The sequence below is a fragment of the Poecilia formosa genome, unplaced genomic scaffold (assembly GCF_000485575.1).
Source record: "Poecilia formosa unplaced genomic scaffold, Poecilia_formosa-5.1.2 Scaffold311, whole genome shotgun sequence".
Taxonomy (NCBI): domain Eukaryota; kingdom Metazoa; phylum Chordata; class Actinopteri; order Cyprinodontiformes; family Poeciliidae; genus Poecilia; species Poecilia formosa.
In genome coordinates, this window is record NW_006800250.1 from 570,184 (window position 1) to 587,309 (window position 17,126).

Sequence of the window (17,126 nt, forward strand, 5' to 3'; positions counted from 1 at the left end):
TGACTGGTTGTCAAGAACTCAAAGAATCAGGCTCTCTATAGACACACACACACACACACACACACACACACACACACACACACACACACACACACACAAACAGTTTCAAACCAGATCTCTAATGAGCCACTTCCTCTAAAGTAAGGCTCTCTCAGACAATTATCAGCATTTACTGAGCTGTTTCCACGGAGATAAATGATGTTCATGGTTGTAGTAACTCTCCGGTCATTATCAGGAGGAGATAACATTGCTTTCAGCTGCCATGAACATATCAATAGCTGTTATTTTTTTTTCATGATGTAATACTAGGCTCTACAATGCCAAATGAAGGCGCAATAATCAACTGATGTGGTGACAAAACATCTGTTCCCTTACATATTTCTTCTGTTTCTGCTCATCAACATTACCCAAGCCAACCTTGACCTATGTGAAAAGTAACTACCCATCTGCAGAGATATGAATCCCCCCACAAAGGAGCTGTCTGATGAAGCACAGGAGGTTAAAAGGATCTCAAAAAGCAACGCGTCATGACATGATCTCAAAACATTCCAGCAAGTTCTGCAGCCTGCAGTTCAAAAATGATCACGCATCACCTTTAGTTTGTTCACTTTAAAGTTGCGAACATTAATTTTAGACCCTACTTGGAATCTTAACCTTGAAACTGGTATTGTGACACCTTACAGAGGAAACTAGGTTTGAGTTGGTATTGGGTTCCTGATTTTAAGACTGGGACCTCGGTTTGGGCTTCGTATCGTAATGTTTGTCAGGGTCCTAGTTTGAGGGTGTAGCAGGGCACCTGATGTTAAAGTGTAACAAACCCGCAAATCCATGTTTGGTTGTTGATAAACTGTCTAAATACGTTACGAAGGGTTCTATCTTTGTGACATTTGTACATAAATTTGTTTAGTTCTTCTATATTTTGCCTAAACTAATCTCAGTACTGCCCCCTTTGGGTGAACAGTGCCTAAACAGTTGCCTTCAGTTAGGCAAAGCTGTTTGTTTAAAACATTACACGGCCCTGCGTTTGGGCATTAAAGCGTCTCACAGTCACACTTTATCTCACTCAGAGCTGCAGAGCGCTGCCGCCGATAACACACACACAAAAAAAATGTTGCTAGATTTGTCACTTATAAATTTTTTGATAAAATGTCACTAGTCACTAAATGTAGCAATGAAGTTTATAAGTTAGCTACAGTGCTTCTTCTGTCCCGCTTCCTCTCTCCTCTCATCACCCCACCTCTTGGCTCAATTTGCTGGATTTTTTCTAAATTTGCCAAAGGCGTGGTTTCAGCTTTTACAGGGTGGGTTAGTTAGACTTTATAGTTAGATACCTGATTTGGGACTAGGAGTCAGGAACAAGTCATTGAGGCAGATTCAGTTTCAGGTTGTCTAATTTTGAGGCAGGTAAATAGTTTTGGGCTTTCAAGCAGGAGACATGAATTTAAGGCAGTGAAAATGTTACAAACTGGTTTCAGGGACCAGGCATTGGGCCATGATACTAGACATTACAGACCAGGGTCTGGAGAAGACACATATTTATTATGCAGCTGTCCTATTGAGTTTTAAAGTCAAAGTGAAAAGTTGAAAAGTTAGCTAGACAACTAAAGAAATCTCTTCAGGCTAGCATTCAGATGAACTAAAAGAGGAGAAAATGAGTTCATAAACTAAAGCTGGCATCTTTCCTGTGTTCTTTGGAAGAGCAACAATGATGCCTATAAAAGGGAACAGGAATCCCAGACCCTCATCCCTGGAAAGGTCAGGACAGAAAAGACTCTCTCTTTTTCCTTCCTGGGATTCTTTTTATTGCATTACAGGGCTGCCACAGCAACGGAGAAGTTTTTGTGTCTGTTCCAGTAGTTTACAATGGCCACTCAGTCGACATTCAAATGCCAATAACTAAGCTTGAAAATACTAGAGTGTTTTTTTTTAGAGAGCACTTGGCCGAATTTGGAGCTATAACCTACCAAGAAAAAAATCAAACTAGTGTAGCTGAAGTTGAGTAGAGGGAGGAGGGCTTATTCCGGAAGGGGAAATGAAACCTGAATCTTATAGTGCTCAGGTGCATATTTGTGCTCACAGTGCCCCCTTTTCTCATTTCCTGTGACTTGTGATACCTTGTGGTATATGACATACAGACAGGCCGTGTCTGGCGTTAGCACCACTGGCTGTGAATATTAGTCCTTGATAGAAAATCCTGAAAATGACTCTCTAAACATGAGACTACTGTTAGAAAAAACCTTTAGAAAAATCTACTTCCCTTTTTTATTTCAGGTTCACTTCAGGTTTTCACTTGCTGATGGCTTAATTTAACCACTTTTATTCCATTAGGTTCATGTAACGCAGTGGCACAAAACAGGTTTAAGCAAAAAAACGAGATAGTCGGGTTTTCTAGAGAAACTTCTAGATGCATGCCACTCTTGGTGGCAGCGAGTTTGAAGTGGCTCCGTTACATCAGTTTTTGTTTATTCTTTTTGTGGACATCGATTCATCATTTTTTGGGTTGAGGAATTGCATGTTTGGACAGTTTTCCCCAAAGTTTAATTTTAAAAACAGCCAGGATATCGACAACACAAACCAGGTTTTTCCTTTAGCAGCTAAAGCAAAAACTGAATCACTAAACAATACATTGTTATTCTGAGTTTATTTTTTACTTATTTTTAACCAGCAAACCATCCAACCAAATCAACGAAAATTAATCTTCTTTTGTTTGTTCGTTCTTTCGATGGGCTCTACTAAAACAAATTTTGCTGTGCTTCTGTACAATGACAAATAAAGGCTGATTCTGATTCTACAAAAATCAACAAGTTTCTGAATTGTCATCTTATGGGACAGAGGTTTTAAGTGCTGTGAGAAAAGCTTCAGAATTGCCAAGAAAGTTAAGCAAGTGAGAGGACTGAGTCCTGAAAAGAGTTCAACAGAGGGATCGAGTTGCCACCAGAGCAGAGCAAGATCAGGACCGCCAGCAAGCAGGTGCTTGATAGAGTAAAGAATGACAACTGCTATATTTTCCTTACTTTAGGGCGCACTATCAATGAATGGTCTATTTTAGGTCTTTTTTCATATATGAAGCGCACTGGACTATAAGGTACATTAAGTGAAACAAAAGTCAGATAAGTCAGTCACTCAAAGCACAGTACGTATCGCTCCGTGATGTGTGCGCCACAAAAAATCCATATTAATTCACTACAGGGGGCTGTTTTACTCCAGAACAATGTATAAGGTGTTCCAGATTACAAGGCGAACTGTTGTTTTCTGATTAAAAAAAAAAAAAAAAAAAAAAAAAAAAAAAAAAAAAGGCTTTTAACTTCGCCTTATAGTACGGAGAAAAACATGGATATTTTCAATCTTTGGCCAAGAAATGACACTGATCCTCATTGAGAAACCATTGGTTTTTCATTTAACCTTAACTTGATGTGTTTCTCAGTAAAATCTATTGAATCACTATCAAGACTTAAGTGTTTATTATTCCAAAAACATCTGACATAAAGGCACAACAAGAGTAAAGAAGTGAAGTTTGTGAAGAACATAATTTACACCAGTTTCAAAACCTTTCACCATTATCAGACTTTGATTGGCTTTTGGTATTAAATCCCTGACACCAGGGTCGATCATTTCCATCAGTTAACAGTTATCTCACTAGAGGTCCTAAAGCATTGTGTAACAAACTGTCCCTATTTAGTATTTCCCTTCCAGTAGCTATAAATGTGTTGGGCGTGGCACTGCTTTACTAAGAACTCTTCAAAAATATTTTTAACAAATACAGTCAGATAGTGTGCCAAGATCATTGGGCAAGCAGGAGTCAAAGCAAAACCCACATCTAGTGTGTGAAAGGCCTTCTGAAGAAGTGGTTTGTTCTTCCACTCTGAACAGTGGTTTGTTCAGTTTCAAGACTGTGCTTTGAAATGCACAGTCTGCCTCTCGTTTTCCTCACTGCCTTTACTTCCAGGTTGAGGTTGTTAATGGTGCAAGAACCTGCAGTAACAGCAACACCATATGCAGCACTCATTATGGTTTAAATGTGGAAATGTGGAAATCTGTCACTCTGCGACCGACCTAAATTTCTTTGCTTGAATTGGGGTTGTGGTGCTGGTGGTGTGACTGCAAATGTGTCAAACTTTACCTCAAACTTGAGCTAAGATTTCCCTCACAACACCTTTGCCAAGAGAGGTTTTGCTGCACAAAGCAGCAGTGCAGACATCGGCTGTGTTGTAACACGCCTGTGTGTATTCGAGCTGCAGCGTCAACGAGTGTGAGCAGTAAAAGGAATATTCGAAGGGCAACAAAAGAGAAAGACTAAAAAGCTGGTGTACGTGCTGGAAGTGCTGCGAGTGCAGATCTTAGCATGATCCATTCTCATGAGAAACCACTAAAGCCATTCCCAACTGGGTCATTTTTTTTTGTTGCTCTGTGGGGGCTGTAAAAATATTTTTGAAGAGTTCTTAGTAAAGCAGTAAATGTGGGTAAATGTGGGAAAGAGCCGCTAAAGTAGTAATAGAGGAAAAGAAACATCCCATCTCTAAAAACAAGAAAATGTCACATGCAATTTCTCGTATAAGATTGACTAATCTGAACATCCATGACTGTCAAAGTACATTTCCATGAGAGACTACCAGGAACAGCATGGTTCTGAGACAGGTCATTTATCCTTTACATAACTCTTTGTGGAAAGGTCTCAAAAAAAAAAAAAAAAAAAAAAAAAAACTGAAAAAAAAATATATCAGATGACACTTGAGCTGGTGTGGTGGCACATCAACTTTGCAAAAATGTGGAGGATGTGAGTTGATAAGTTTGTGGGTTTTAATCTGAACATGTGCACAGGGAATTATCAGTTACCTTATCTCTACTGTTGAATCTCAAAATATATTTCACATGTCACACAGTAGCTAAACATAACCTAAAATGCTCAATGTGGGGGGCAAGTATATTTGCATTAATAACTGAGTATTTTTAGGCCATGAGAGTTTTTATTTTATATCCCAATTTCTTTTTAATTGGTAATGCCTGGCAAAGTGTCTATGTGTATATATATATACACACATACATATATATAAAACTGAACATGCAAGGTATTTAAATTCCACACTTTTCAGTCATTTTCTATATTCAGTTTTGTGTTGCTCCATCTTATTAATTCACAAGTAAATACATTGTAGATTGTGATTACAAAATGAAAAGGTTCAAGGCTCAGGCTCAGGATGGTGGCACAAATACAATGCCATTCAGTATCAGCAAAACTGAGAAGTGTTGATCTACCTCACTAGGAACAGTGTGCATGTTAAAGCACCTATGTGCCTCATGAGTGGAGCGTCTGTGCAAGAGCAGTGCAGTCTGGGCATGACCACAGAGATTTGTGTCAGAGGAAGTTCAGAATTGCGTTCTCATCAAACTTTCTTGCGTAGCCACTGGAAATAAGAAGCTCATGCTAGTTTCCACAGACAACGTCCAGAAAGCAAACTCACTCATACAACTGGGTCTTTGAGATGAAACACTGAAAACTGTTATAGGAAGATTCGCCAGGATCGGATTAAGATGTCATGCTTGATTAAAGTTCTGGTTTTGAGCAGGGAGGGAGGGTCTTCAGCTCCACTGATGGTTCTCATTGAATTTCCTGTTGACAACGATTTCTTTCATTGTCTTGGCTTTACTTCATCTGCTTCCTCGGAAGCTTTTGGTCATCCCCACAGACCAAAACATAATTCTTGGGAAGCATTCAACAGAAGACACCGCTCAACCCTTTTGTGAACAACTACTTCTAAAGCGACAGATATTTACATTTTCTCCCCAAATGAAACAAGTGTTTTGAAGTGCTAATCAAAGGTTCTGCTAAATAACACAGATGTGAACAAGACAACGTTTGTCTCAAACAGGATTTATATTTCATGCCTCGACTATGACTGTAATGTGTAGATTTATCCCCAAAACACTGTAATAGCTAAATTACATCAAAGAAAATCCTGAGCACGGCTAAAGCTGTGCTAAGCTTTTAAACCTGGCAGCTTTTTGGCCCTTTGTAGTTTTCATACTCACAGGAAACCTTCAATAGTGGAATGCCTCTTGCGTCTGTAGGGGAAGTTATTTTACTTAAACCAAATTGTTTCCCAGCATGTTCTTTCACTCAAATGAAAAGCTGTGGTTATGAAAATGAGTCAGGCCCGGGAACGGAACCATTTGAATGTCCTCATGATTGATGGTTCAGAAAGCTGCTCGTTTGGACTTGGGTGTGTGAGTGTGTTTTGGTTTGAGTGGGATTCTCGTTTCTAGAGCGGATCTTGGCAGATCAGGTCCCTGACTCTGAGCAAACTGCAAACCTGCAGTTCTGTCAAACCTCTAAGGATATAAGAAGCTGCAGGACATCCTCTCTCTGCCGGATGATAAACCTTCAATCTCTAGCTTCATAGTGTTCTTTAGTATTCCCTTTATTACAACCTTTTGAGACTGTAATTAAATCTCAAGAGGTTGTACTAAAGCTTGACTGGAGGTCAAACTTACCTCCGCTCTCTCTCTGTCTCTCTCTCTCTTTCTCTGCATTCAGATCAACATCCGTCACCAGCAAACCTCTCGGGAAAGAAAAGCTCATCCTCTCACTTCTCCAGAAACGGTGACTCACCTCAAACCCGCAACTTCTCCAGGAACGGATTTCCACACCGGAACCCATTTTACCATCTCCAGCGCATGCAAACCATCATCAAGACCGTAAGCTCATTCCTCCTAAAAGCAATCCACATTGTAATCATCTCCCAAACCTCCACGGACCTGTTCAGAGAAAAGAGCATCTCTAGTTGCACATTTTCACAATTTTTATATGTTGTTAATAAAACTGCATTTGAGTCAGGAAATTGCCTGCAAACATGACAAAGCTAAGACCATAGGCAGGGAGGTGATCCAACGCAAAGCTAAAACCTCTCAGGGGAAAACATGCCTTTCAATGATTTACAAGGCTAACGACAAACTGACCAGGGGCAAAGAGGGAAAACTACGGGAGTCAATCATATGGATGATGGGTGTTGACTGATTACCATCAATAGCCTGCAGCGACACTGAAATAGGAAGCAAACTCATCTGCAAGTACAAAATAAATACAACTACTGGCAAATAATTGCTATATAGGAATTAGAGAAATGGTTACTCATTGAATACAATTTGATCACCAGTTAAGTTGAACTGCTACGGATGTTTTGGACATATCGAAAAGATTCTGCAGCATGACCGCCGCAGCGCTCTAACACCCTGCATACCATACATGTCCGCTACTGCTAGAGAATCAACACAGCTGCTACTTAGATACTGCAGCAATAACGTAATAATGTTACTTACCTAAGGCAAAGCGACTTGGAGACTCTTTACTCACCTGATGATGCTTGGTGCTTGAAATGGAAAATTAAACTGATGGCATTCCTTACTGTATGACTAGTTAGGCTAAATCCTATCTGACTGTATAAAATAGTATTGCTACTAAATGTACACAATTCATTCTCTAGTCAGACTTAACACAACCCAATGACTTTAAAAGTCCATTTTAATAGACTTTTAATGTCAGGTAATACCGGGTAAATATGGTACGAGTCGTTTTTCTTAAACTTTTATTTCTCAAAGTTTATATTTACCTTTCTGTGCTTCTAGAGCTTGAGGGTTTAAGCGTATTAATTATTTGGAAAACTTCCTTCAAACACAAAGGTTCTGGTAGAAATTGACGGTAAAACTTTTTATTCAATCTGTGCAAGCACTAGCTGCTTATTTCCTGTTTGTCCAATGTGGTATATTTAGAAACAGATTTTAACATACAGGAAGTCATGTGAACAGCTTTTATCTGATGGGAATATCTCTGAGTGGACGACCCGTTTGACTCCCGACGTCAGTCTGGATTTTGGGCCTCATTTAAAGCAGGTTGTGTTATGAAAGTTGTTGATGAGAGGAACTTGTTGACTTGAGGGTGGAGTGTTCCTGTCCAACACAAACAGGTAGTGAAGTGCTGCCGTGAAGAGGGCGATTAGCAGACTGAAGAGCCACTTCTCTACCCAGTAGTTACGTCAATGTTTATTCCTACAGAGGACTAAAATGAGTGTCTTCGCCCACGTTGCTTTTTAGCGCCACGATTTCACAAGTGAAAGTCTCCCTTTGTACGCGCTTCTGTGAAAGCACCAGCACCTTCTCCTCTACCACAAGTCCATGTGACCTTAGAGGAAAGAAAAGCTGTTGGGAGGGGGGTTTCCTCTAGTATGCAAACTTTTCTCCAGAGATGTTGTGACGGCTTATCTGAAGATGGTAGAAAAGAGCAACTCTATTTTTGGAAGTCCGATTCATAACCAAAAGACAGCAGAGTCCTATTAGTGAAGCAAGAAAGATTCTAATTTTTTATGACTTTTGTGTTTTACTGTCTCTGTCTTGAAGTGAACATATAAAAATTCAGTTTGGTTGATAAATGCCACGAGATAAGCATTATGAGATAAGCACAGATATTTGCCTTCAACAACAAGAAAACTTAATAATTTGACTCCCAATAGCTGCAGCTGTGCAAGGTGAGCATATACCCAATCATTAGTACCGGCCGTTGTAAAACTGGCCAGAAAAAAAGTTAGAGTCAACTTTGTGCAAGTTTTCGGACCACGGTGACAGAAGACCGTCGCTCTGCTCCGAAGTTGAGTCAACTTTCACTTTGTTGACCTTGACTTAGAAAACTTAGAATAAATATGTAGTCATGCAACCCCTAGTGGAGAGTCTCAAGAAGATTTCTTCAATAATTCCAAGGAACAAAAAGGAGTGCTGGATGCCTGGTACTGGTTTCTACCAGGAGAAAAACAACAGCTATCAAGACTTCAAGGAACACTTCAAACAGAAGTCACACCCTGTAGTGAGAGGTCAGGAGAAACACACACATACACACACCAACCTACCCACAGTCTTGTGGATTTGACTCTCGGTAGAAATAATTAAAAATGAATATTCACAGGCACCTTTCATCCAATCAGACACAGCTTGTGCTGAGTTGTGAAGGATAAAGGACAAAGATTTGAGTCTTTCTGTGAGTGGTTGTGTCTGGATGAGCTAAATTAATGTAGAGCAAACAAAAAAACTTGTAGCTGAAATTACATCAGACGGTGTAGTCTGAACACTGTTACAAAATAAAATGCTGCACATTTTAGATGATTTCTTGGTAGCAAGTGTTGAAAACCATGTCTAATTCTCTTAATTGATGGGACGTAATTGTCTGCTTGAAGGCACTGTGTTTGATAAACAGCCTTAACAGAGTCGGTTACAGTAACTGATGCCTAAATCAAAAGATTAGTGAAACAGCTGAGGGATCTGTGTTGAGGATTCTGAGCTCCTTCAGATTTCTAAACCTCCACTTGGTGCAGAAGAGCAGAACAGAACCCGCTGAGGCCTGAGAGGAGAAGGAAAATCCAGTCTTGTGATGACTGTTTACTCTGCCCCACTCGGACCGAACACTGCATCCATTCATCCAAAAGAAACACTCTGGAAAACCACACACACGCACACAAGTGTGTCTTTCTATTTTCACAATGGCTATTTATTGACTTCCATTCAGTTTTCATTCATTTCTACAGATTAACCCCGACTCTTACCTTAAGCCTAACCATTATCTGCACATGCCTAACCCTAAACTCAATTCACACCTTAGCCGTAAACCTAATCCATAAACCTTAGCCATTGAAAAGAGGGTTCGCTGCCACATAAGGCCAATTAGTCTTCAGACGTTCTAGTGAATATGCCAGAAAATGTCTTATATGTATCATAAGAATTTCAAAGTGCACTGAGTAATATTGAAGCATAGTTCTAACAAAGTTACTGACGTTTGTCCTAACAACCTGATCAAATATGCTGCCACTATGTGCCATCACTAAAAAGCCCTGAATCTGACCAATGGTGAACTGAACTGGTCTCAGCTGAACTAAAGCACCAGACTGAATGAATGGATTATTTTACTGCAGCTGGAATGTGTTCCTCTCTCACACAAAGGAGCGTCTGTACCTCAAATGCTGTGAAGGAAAAGTTGATGTGAACCTAAAGCAAGGTGTCTGAGGAGACTTGCATGGGGAATGTTTACTATCCCAGAGATAGTAAACAAGCCAGGAGCAACAGCAGCGTTCAGTATCACGAGACATCTCGATGTGAGTAGGTGTCACAGACAAACACAGATGTGTTTATCTAACTCTGTAACACTGCAGGCTGACAACGTCTCGTCTGAAAGTAAAAGATGTTTCCGGTGCAAAGTTGAAAATCACTTTGTACCGGTGCTGCGTTACCAATGGAAGCGAAAAAGGGGTGACATCCCCATCTAGTGGACACATTGCACTGTTGCACCTCAAGGGGTTGGTTGAGGTTCATGAAGTCCGTTAATGCCAGCGGTGTCTGGGAACGGATGACGTCACAAGAAGACTGATGAAGTTCCTCATATCGCCTGAACTGGCTGACATGGGGATGTGAAAGGGTTGAAACAGAGGAGGACCGGAGCTGTAAAAGACTTATGGCTCTTTAAAAAAACAAAAACAAAAAACAAACAAAATAAAAACAACTGCTTATCTGACATAAAATTCAAAGCTTTTGAATTTTCCCCATATTGTTCCCACTATGCAAGGATTTTAGATCAGTCTGATTCTTCATGTTTTTCTACAGTTTACACTTTTTTAAATTACAATTGAGTTAAATCACATTAGTTGTTGGATAAAATAATTGTGGGAAAAAAGGGATTATGTGTGCCTTCATAATTTTTTGTAACGGTTACATTTCTAAACTTGTTTTTATTTGCAGTCACTTTAACATTTTTTTTTATTGTTATTGTTTAACGGCTGTTGGTCCAATCCCCCTTGTTGGACCAACAGAGTCCAAAAAGTCCAGCCTAAGAACTTTAAAAATGGGTCCCAGAGGGGTGTTTATGTACGTTTTCCTGTTGGGCCCAATTCAGTGCCCAGATTTTCCCAACATAGGACCTACATGGGCCAATATGAAACTTGCAGACAATCCCACTTGAAACCCACTTTTTATCCCATGACCCAGCCCACTGGGTCCATTTTGTGCCTGGGTTTTCATTGCTTCATTTGCATTCCTTATACCATTACCATTATAGTACTTGAAAATGGTCTCAAAACAATAATATTATCATTTATCGCGATAACTTCTTGGACAATTTATTGTCCAGCAAAATCCGTTCTTGTGACAGACCTTTCTGTAGAAGGAGGCGCTGGTGTTTTACAGCCTGACACTTTGAATGCAGCTCTTGGTGACATTTGTATATTCGTCCGGGATGGTAACTTCTTGGGGGTGACCTTGGTGCTGTCCTGTGGGCTTGTTGGTGGCAGGTAGGTAAATAATAAATATGTAAGTCAAATATCAGGACAGGACAAGTGGAAAACAAAACATCTACTTGTGAAAGGCAAACCAAACGGATATCAAATAACACACACCTGTGGGTTTCAAAGCTGTTCCTCCGGGACTCTTAAACAGACAGGTGGTGGAAGCAAAAGAAGAAGACAGGAGACAGATGGCGAGAACTGCCGAAGCACGAGATGAACAACAGCGTCGGGAAAGCAAAGTAAAAGGATTATGGGTTGGCTGTGGTTGGTGGTGCAACTCTCCAACTTCATTTGTCAGCTCCTGAAGCCAAGTCTGTTTTCACCTGAGCTTAACTTATGAGCCAATCTGCAAATCCACAGTAGAAAAAAAAAAAAAAAAAGAAAAAAGAAAAAGAAAAATCTGCTTCTGATTACCCTTTTGGATGAGAAACATCGTTTAGCGTTGACTTACCCAGGGGGAAAAAAAACTTATATCATGCTTGGTAAATCTTAGTAGAATTTAAATCCAATTAAAATTCAACTTAAAGTGTATTTCATGTACTTTTATGTACTAAAGTGCAACTATAGACACACATATACTTTAAATATTTTTGAATTATTGTGCTTATTCTATGTTAGAATGATACATTTTGATGTTATTTTAAGTACATTTATAAACTTTTTTACTCTGAACTTTCATTAAAAACAAAATATATTCCAAATCTATTACAACTCTTTCCATAACACCTTACAAATATTTTAATAATTGGCATAAAAATGATCGTGAAGCATTGCATTTGAATGTAACGCGCTAACTTCTAAAATAATGTTCATAACACAGATCTGTGAAAAGCCTTGAGCACACAGAAAGGGGGGCGGGGGGAAACCCCCCTGGGTGTGGATTAACTTGGTCAGTAAAAAAAAGTGGCACAAATGTGCAGCAGTGCACGTCGTTCTCTTTCCATCTCTGCAATGTTTTGACCCCATTTGCCCTGCAGACCCCTTCCAAGCCCCAACAGATGCAACCTGCCGATCAGCTCTCGCACCGTTGAGTTAATCTGAAAATCAGATCAGGCAAAATTCACTCTGACATCTAACACCCCCGTGATTACGCCCCTAAGTGAAAAGCCCAGAGGGACCATATGGCCCACCTGGCCAGCAGTCCTACATGTAAGAGGATATTGCTGGTCGACTGCATGTCTGAGAGAAGGGCGAGAGAGAGAGAGGGGAGGGGGCCTGCGCTAATCTTTGCTGCCGTCTTAACAGGCTGTTTGTTCAGCAGGTCAGTGTGAAGAGCGAGGTGACGGAGGAGAATACACTCTCACACACACAACCACTGCGCCTGGCTTCTGGCTTCTGGCTGATTCTGAGGTTTTATTTCCCAGAGGAAATAAGGAAGAACATGGCAGTGATGTACCGGTCGCCTGCTCTGGAGAACAATGAGCTGATGGCTTTGTACGGGGAGCAGAGAGAAATTTACTTTGAGAAGGATGAGGACTGCATTAGTGAGGTGAGGCTTTATGCCCACTGTGGCTCTGATGGTAATTATCCTCATTTAAAATCACAACCTTTTTTCTTCCATTTAGCATTTTTCAGCTGAAGCACTGCAGACCGATTTAAAACAGAAAAGAAACAGCCTCTCTCTTGTCCTGCAAAATTAACAGCAGAAACGGATATAAAGGTTCACACAAAAGATTCTCAAAGTATTAAAAGCAATAAAAAAAACAAGATTAATAATAATAATGATAATAATACAAGACTATAACAGAACTGTGCAGTTATTACCAACAGGCGCTTTTTCAAAAACGCAAGTAATTTGCATTGCACATCGAAATAGATTTGTTTGATGATTTTGATTATGACATTTGTCAAAATGTAATGTTTATTGCTTGTTTCGTGGTTGAAGACTGTATGATGTTTTATTATATAAACCACATTGAAATGCATAGTTGCTGAAATGGGCTTTACAAATAAACTTGACTTAAGTTGAGAAAAAGATACAGATTACATGCAGACAGTAAACATCACTTTAGTAAAATGTAACTGCTTTCAAACAATGGGCATTTCCACTATTGTGTGCTTTGGCATTACACTTTTTCAGTAAAATAGGGAGGAATTTTTTTGTAGACGCAAATGGAAATCAAGTTGCAGTATAATCATCTGCAACTTTTAATAGACTCATATCTTATGCTGATTTGTTTTATTCACAGAAATAATACAAATAATCTTATTTAGTTCACTATATTTTAATATCTCAGCTACAAAAAGGTGATTCAGTACTAAAAATTTAATATATCTAATATATATCTATGCTGCAAAATACACAACAACCACCGAAGAGAGTTGAAACAAAATGTATTTTTACAGATTAAATCTGCCAATTTTGACTAGTGATCAGCTATAGCTGGTAATGGCATTCCAAACACAGGAAAACAACAAATTTTTCCTTTCTGTAAATGAATGAAAACTAATATTTCTCAGTTTTTGGGGTATAAGCAAATTAATTAAAAAAAAGAAGCATAAACTTCAGTGCACTTTTTATGTTTACATCACTTCAGCACAATGTGTTATAATCCTTAAAAAAAAATAAAAAAAACAGCATTAATAAAATATGAAATTGGCTTTAGCCAAGCAGGAGTGGGCAATCCTGGTCCTGGAGGCCCGGTGTCCTGCAACTCTTAGATGTCTCCCTGGTCCAACACACCTGGATCCAATAGCTGAATCACCTAACAACCTCATTATTTGACTCAGGTGTGTTGAAGTAGAGACGGATCTAAAAGTTGCAGGAGACCTGGAGTTGCCCATGAAAATAAAGTTTTCCTATTTTGCGTAACATCAGCTTACACTAGGACCATCTGAAGGTTTGTTTCTCTAATAATGCGAAATGCATCCTCAGTGTTCGACACGCACTGACTGTACATCCGACCCTCCAGGAGAACGATCAGGACTCTGAGTGCAGCGAGGACGGAAGCGGTGGTCGAGGCGTCCGCAGCTCTCTGTCGCTGGAAATCTACGGCCTGCAGCGGGAAGAGCGTGTTTTCTTCTCCAACCAGGAGTACTACAGGAGGCTGGAGGAGCTGAAGAGCGCCCACCTGAGAAACATGGCCGACCTGGAGAGGATGTACATCAGCCAGGGGCAGGACAGACATGGAGGAAGGGAGGATGACGACGTTCTGGGGAGAGGGAGAAACAGTGAGGAGAAGCAAATGTTCCGGTCAGAAATGTTCAGCTGTTCCTTTATTTGTGCATTCTTGGCATATTTGATGAAAACTTTGAAGAAAATATTTGATACATTAAGACACAACCACAAACCTATTCAGATGTGGTAGATTTAGATGCCATCTAAATCTTGACTTTAATTTTTATCTTGAATCAGACTGATTTTGATTCTAGATATCATTTTAGTCAAATGTACCCATTTTCAAGGAATGGGCATTTGCAATACATTGCTGATAATGGGAAATCATGTGAATTTCCTCTGGTGGAGCTGCAAAAATCCAAAGATTTGGCAGAACACCTTGTCAACAGCAAAGCTGAAGTTAGCCCAAATGTTCAAATCTTTGAATTTGACGATCAGGATCTGCTGGTCGGGTCAAGACTGAGTCGGTTCATCTGCAAACACGGATGTTCTGAATTACAAATTTATTGAAAACTCTTGGACAGTACCTCACACTTGGATACACCGATACCTTCACAAGCTTGGTCAAATGTAAATACAACACATCTTTAATCTGCTCAGTCAGTGAAGTTAGGAGAATAGCCAATACAATAAATATAAAGTATGACATTACTCAGAACACTGATGGAATTAGATTGAATAAATCTGCCCTTATGAATCGTTCACATTGTCCCCGATACCTGGTGCATCTCTACTATTGTCATGTGGTTAAAATACCTCACATGTACACAAATATGCACTGCTTTGTGTTGGTCTGTCCCATAAAATCCTTGCTACATTCAGCAATGTCTGTCATTGTAAATTGACAACGTGGAAAAAAGTACTAAATAAAATTAACAATAATGGCTCTCTTGGATGTCATTGAATTTAAGCAAATAAATGCAAGTCAAGCGTACAATAACTCAGGACTTGTAAATGTTTTCATGACAGGAAGGGTAATGGCACCCTCTTTGGCAGCGGCCCCACCAGGAGGCTGCAGAGAATTAATTCCCAGGAGGAGCTGGACTTTCGTGACACATCCAGTGGCTCTGACCAATCAGAACTCAGCGGAGAGGATTTCCTTGGAGAACTGAGCTGGACTTCCAACCAGCAGCAAACCCTTCAGAGGTTGGTCCTGAAAGTCAGGTTTCACTGAAAGGTTCAGATTGTTATTCTTGGCAGAACTGCTTGAAGATATAACTATTAAAACAAACTATTCCTCAGGCTGTCTGTGTTGTCCTTAATTCTCTTAAGCTGTTTTATCAGTCCTTCTAGTCTGGGTTGCAAGTCTCCAACTCCAATATTTTGTTCTACTTGAGTTGAACCAGTGTCAAAGTATTCTCTTGTATTTTCATCCAGAAAAATGATGCATAGTCCCGAACACATGATGGCAAAGAAGAGCTTCAGGTTTCAGCCGAAAGCCTCTTGTCCCAAACCACAGGGAAGATTGTCCCATCAAACGGGTGGCAGAGCTCAGTCCGGCTCCAAAGTTACCATCCCCAAACCCTTCCAGATGATGCTGAGAGAAGAGGAGAGGAAGAGGCACAGGGTGCGGACACGTTCCGAGGTCGAGCTGGAGAACACACTGCTGAGGCGAGAGCTGGAGGAGCTGAGAGAATGCCAGAAGAAGTTCAGAGCTTCGCCTGCGCCGGCTCACATCCACCTGCCTCTCTATGAAATCATCAACCGTCGCCCCAGAGGTGGCTGCAACAACAGCAGCCCTGGAAGGAGCCAGGAGCCTTTCCAATTCTTGGAAAGGGAGAGGAAAAAGAGGGAAGCCAGGATAGCTGCAGAGCTGGGAAACTTTGGTCGGAGAGAGGAGAGACAGGGCTTCAAGGCTACGCCGCTGCCAAGCTCTGTGTACCGCAGCAGACGGGCCAAGAGCCCAAGCCGCCACCAACTTCAAACTGTCTTCATGATGGAAAGAGAAGCCACAGAGGGCCAGAGTGATCAGAGCTCCGACCCGGAGCAAGAATCCCAGCAGTCTGACGGCTCCCTAGACTTCAGCGGGTTGCAGAGATGTTCATTATCCAAGTCAGTGAAGAAGCAGATAGAGCTGTCCATTGAGATGAAGGAGAGGAAGTAGTTCTTCACCATCCCTTTCAAAGTCCGAGGCAGAAACGTCTGTAAGCCAAGAGAGAATCCCAGCTTCTTCTCACTAGCAAGTTACTCTTTTATCATGTAAAAGAAGTTTGCACTGCATAGTTGAGCAGTAGCTACGTTGCTCTCTGTACAAACAGTTGGTAGCTCAGGAAGTATACATCTTTATGAAACAATACACGGTTGAAGTAATGCTAATGTTTTAGAGCATTATTACTGTAATCACATGTGATCAGCTCTGTGCACAATAAATTTGATTAATTTTGCAGTCTTTGACTCTGTTTCTAAGCGCTTCTTGCCTCAGCACATTGTAGAGTAACATTTGCCTCCAGCTAAAATGCATCAGAAAATGTCAATGCAAAAGAACCTATTAACCTACCATACTATCTGTGGTCTCCTGTAGTGGTCTGTGTTACACTGAATTTGAAAGATTCAGACCAAAGAGTCTCGAAGAGGATTCTTAAGGTTATCTATAATAATCTTGATATTATGTAAAATCCTTTGCACCACAATCGGCACATAGTAGTTCGGTCTCACAAACCACTCAGGTGGACCAACAGGAATCTCTCCAGGACCTTCAG

General features: G+C 40.4%; 1 protein-coding gene across 1 annotated transcript; it reads left to right on the forward strand.

Annotated features, from left to right (window-relative positions):
• Positions 1-14,057: 14,057 nt before the first annotated feature.
• LOC103152468 (uncharacterized) lies at positions 14,058-16,816 on the forward strand. The gene is made up of 4 exons (XM_007572938.1): positions 14,058-14,149; positions 14,222-14,502; positions 15,397-15,573; positions 15,805-16,816. The coding sequence occupies exons 2-4, from the start codon at positions 14,390-14,392 to the stop codon at positions 16,529-16,531; spliced, it is 1,017 nt and encodes a 338-aa protein (XP_007573000.1). The 5' UTR covers positions 14,058-14,149; positions 14,222-14,389; the 3' UTR covers positions 16,532-16,816.
• The last annotated feature ends 310 nt before the right edge of the window (positions 16,817-17,126 follow it).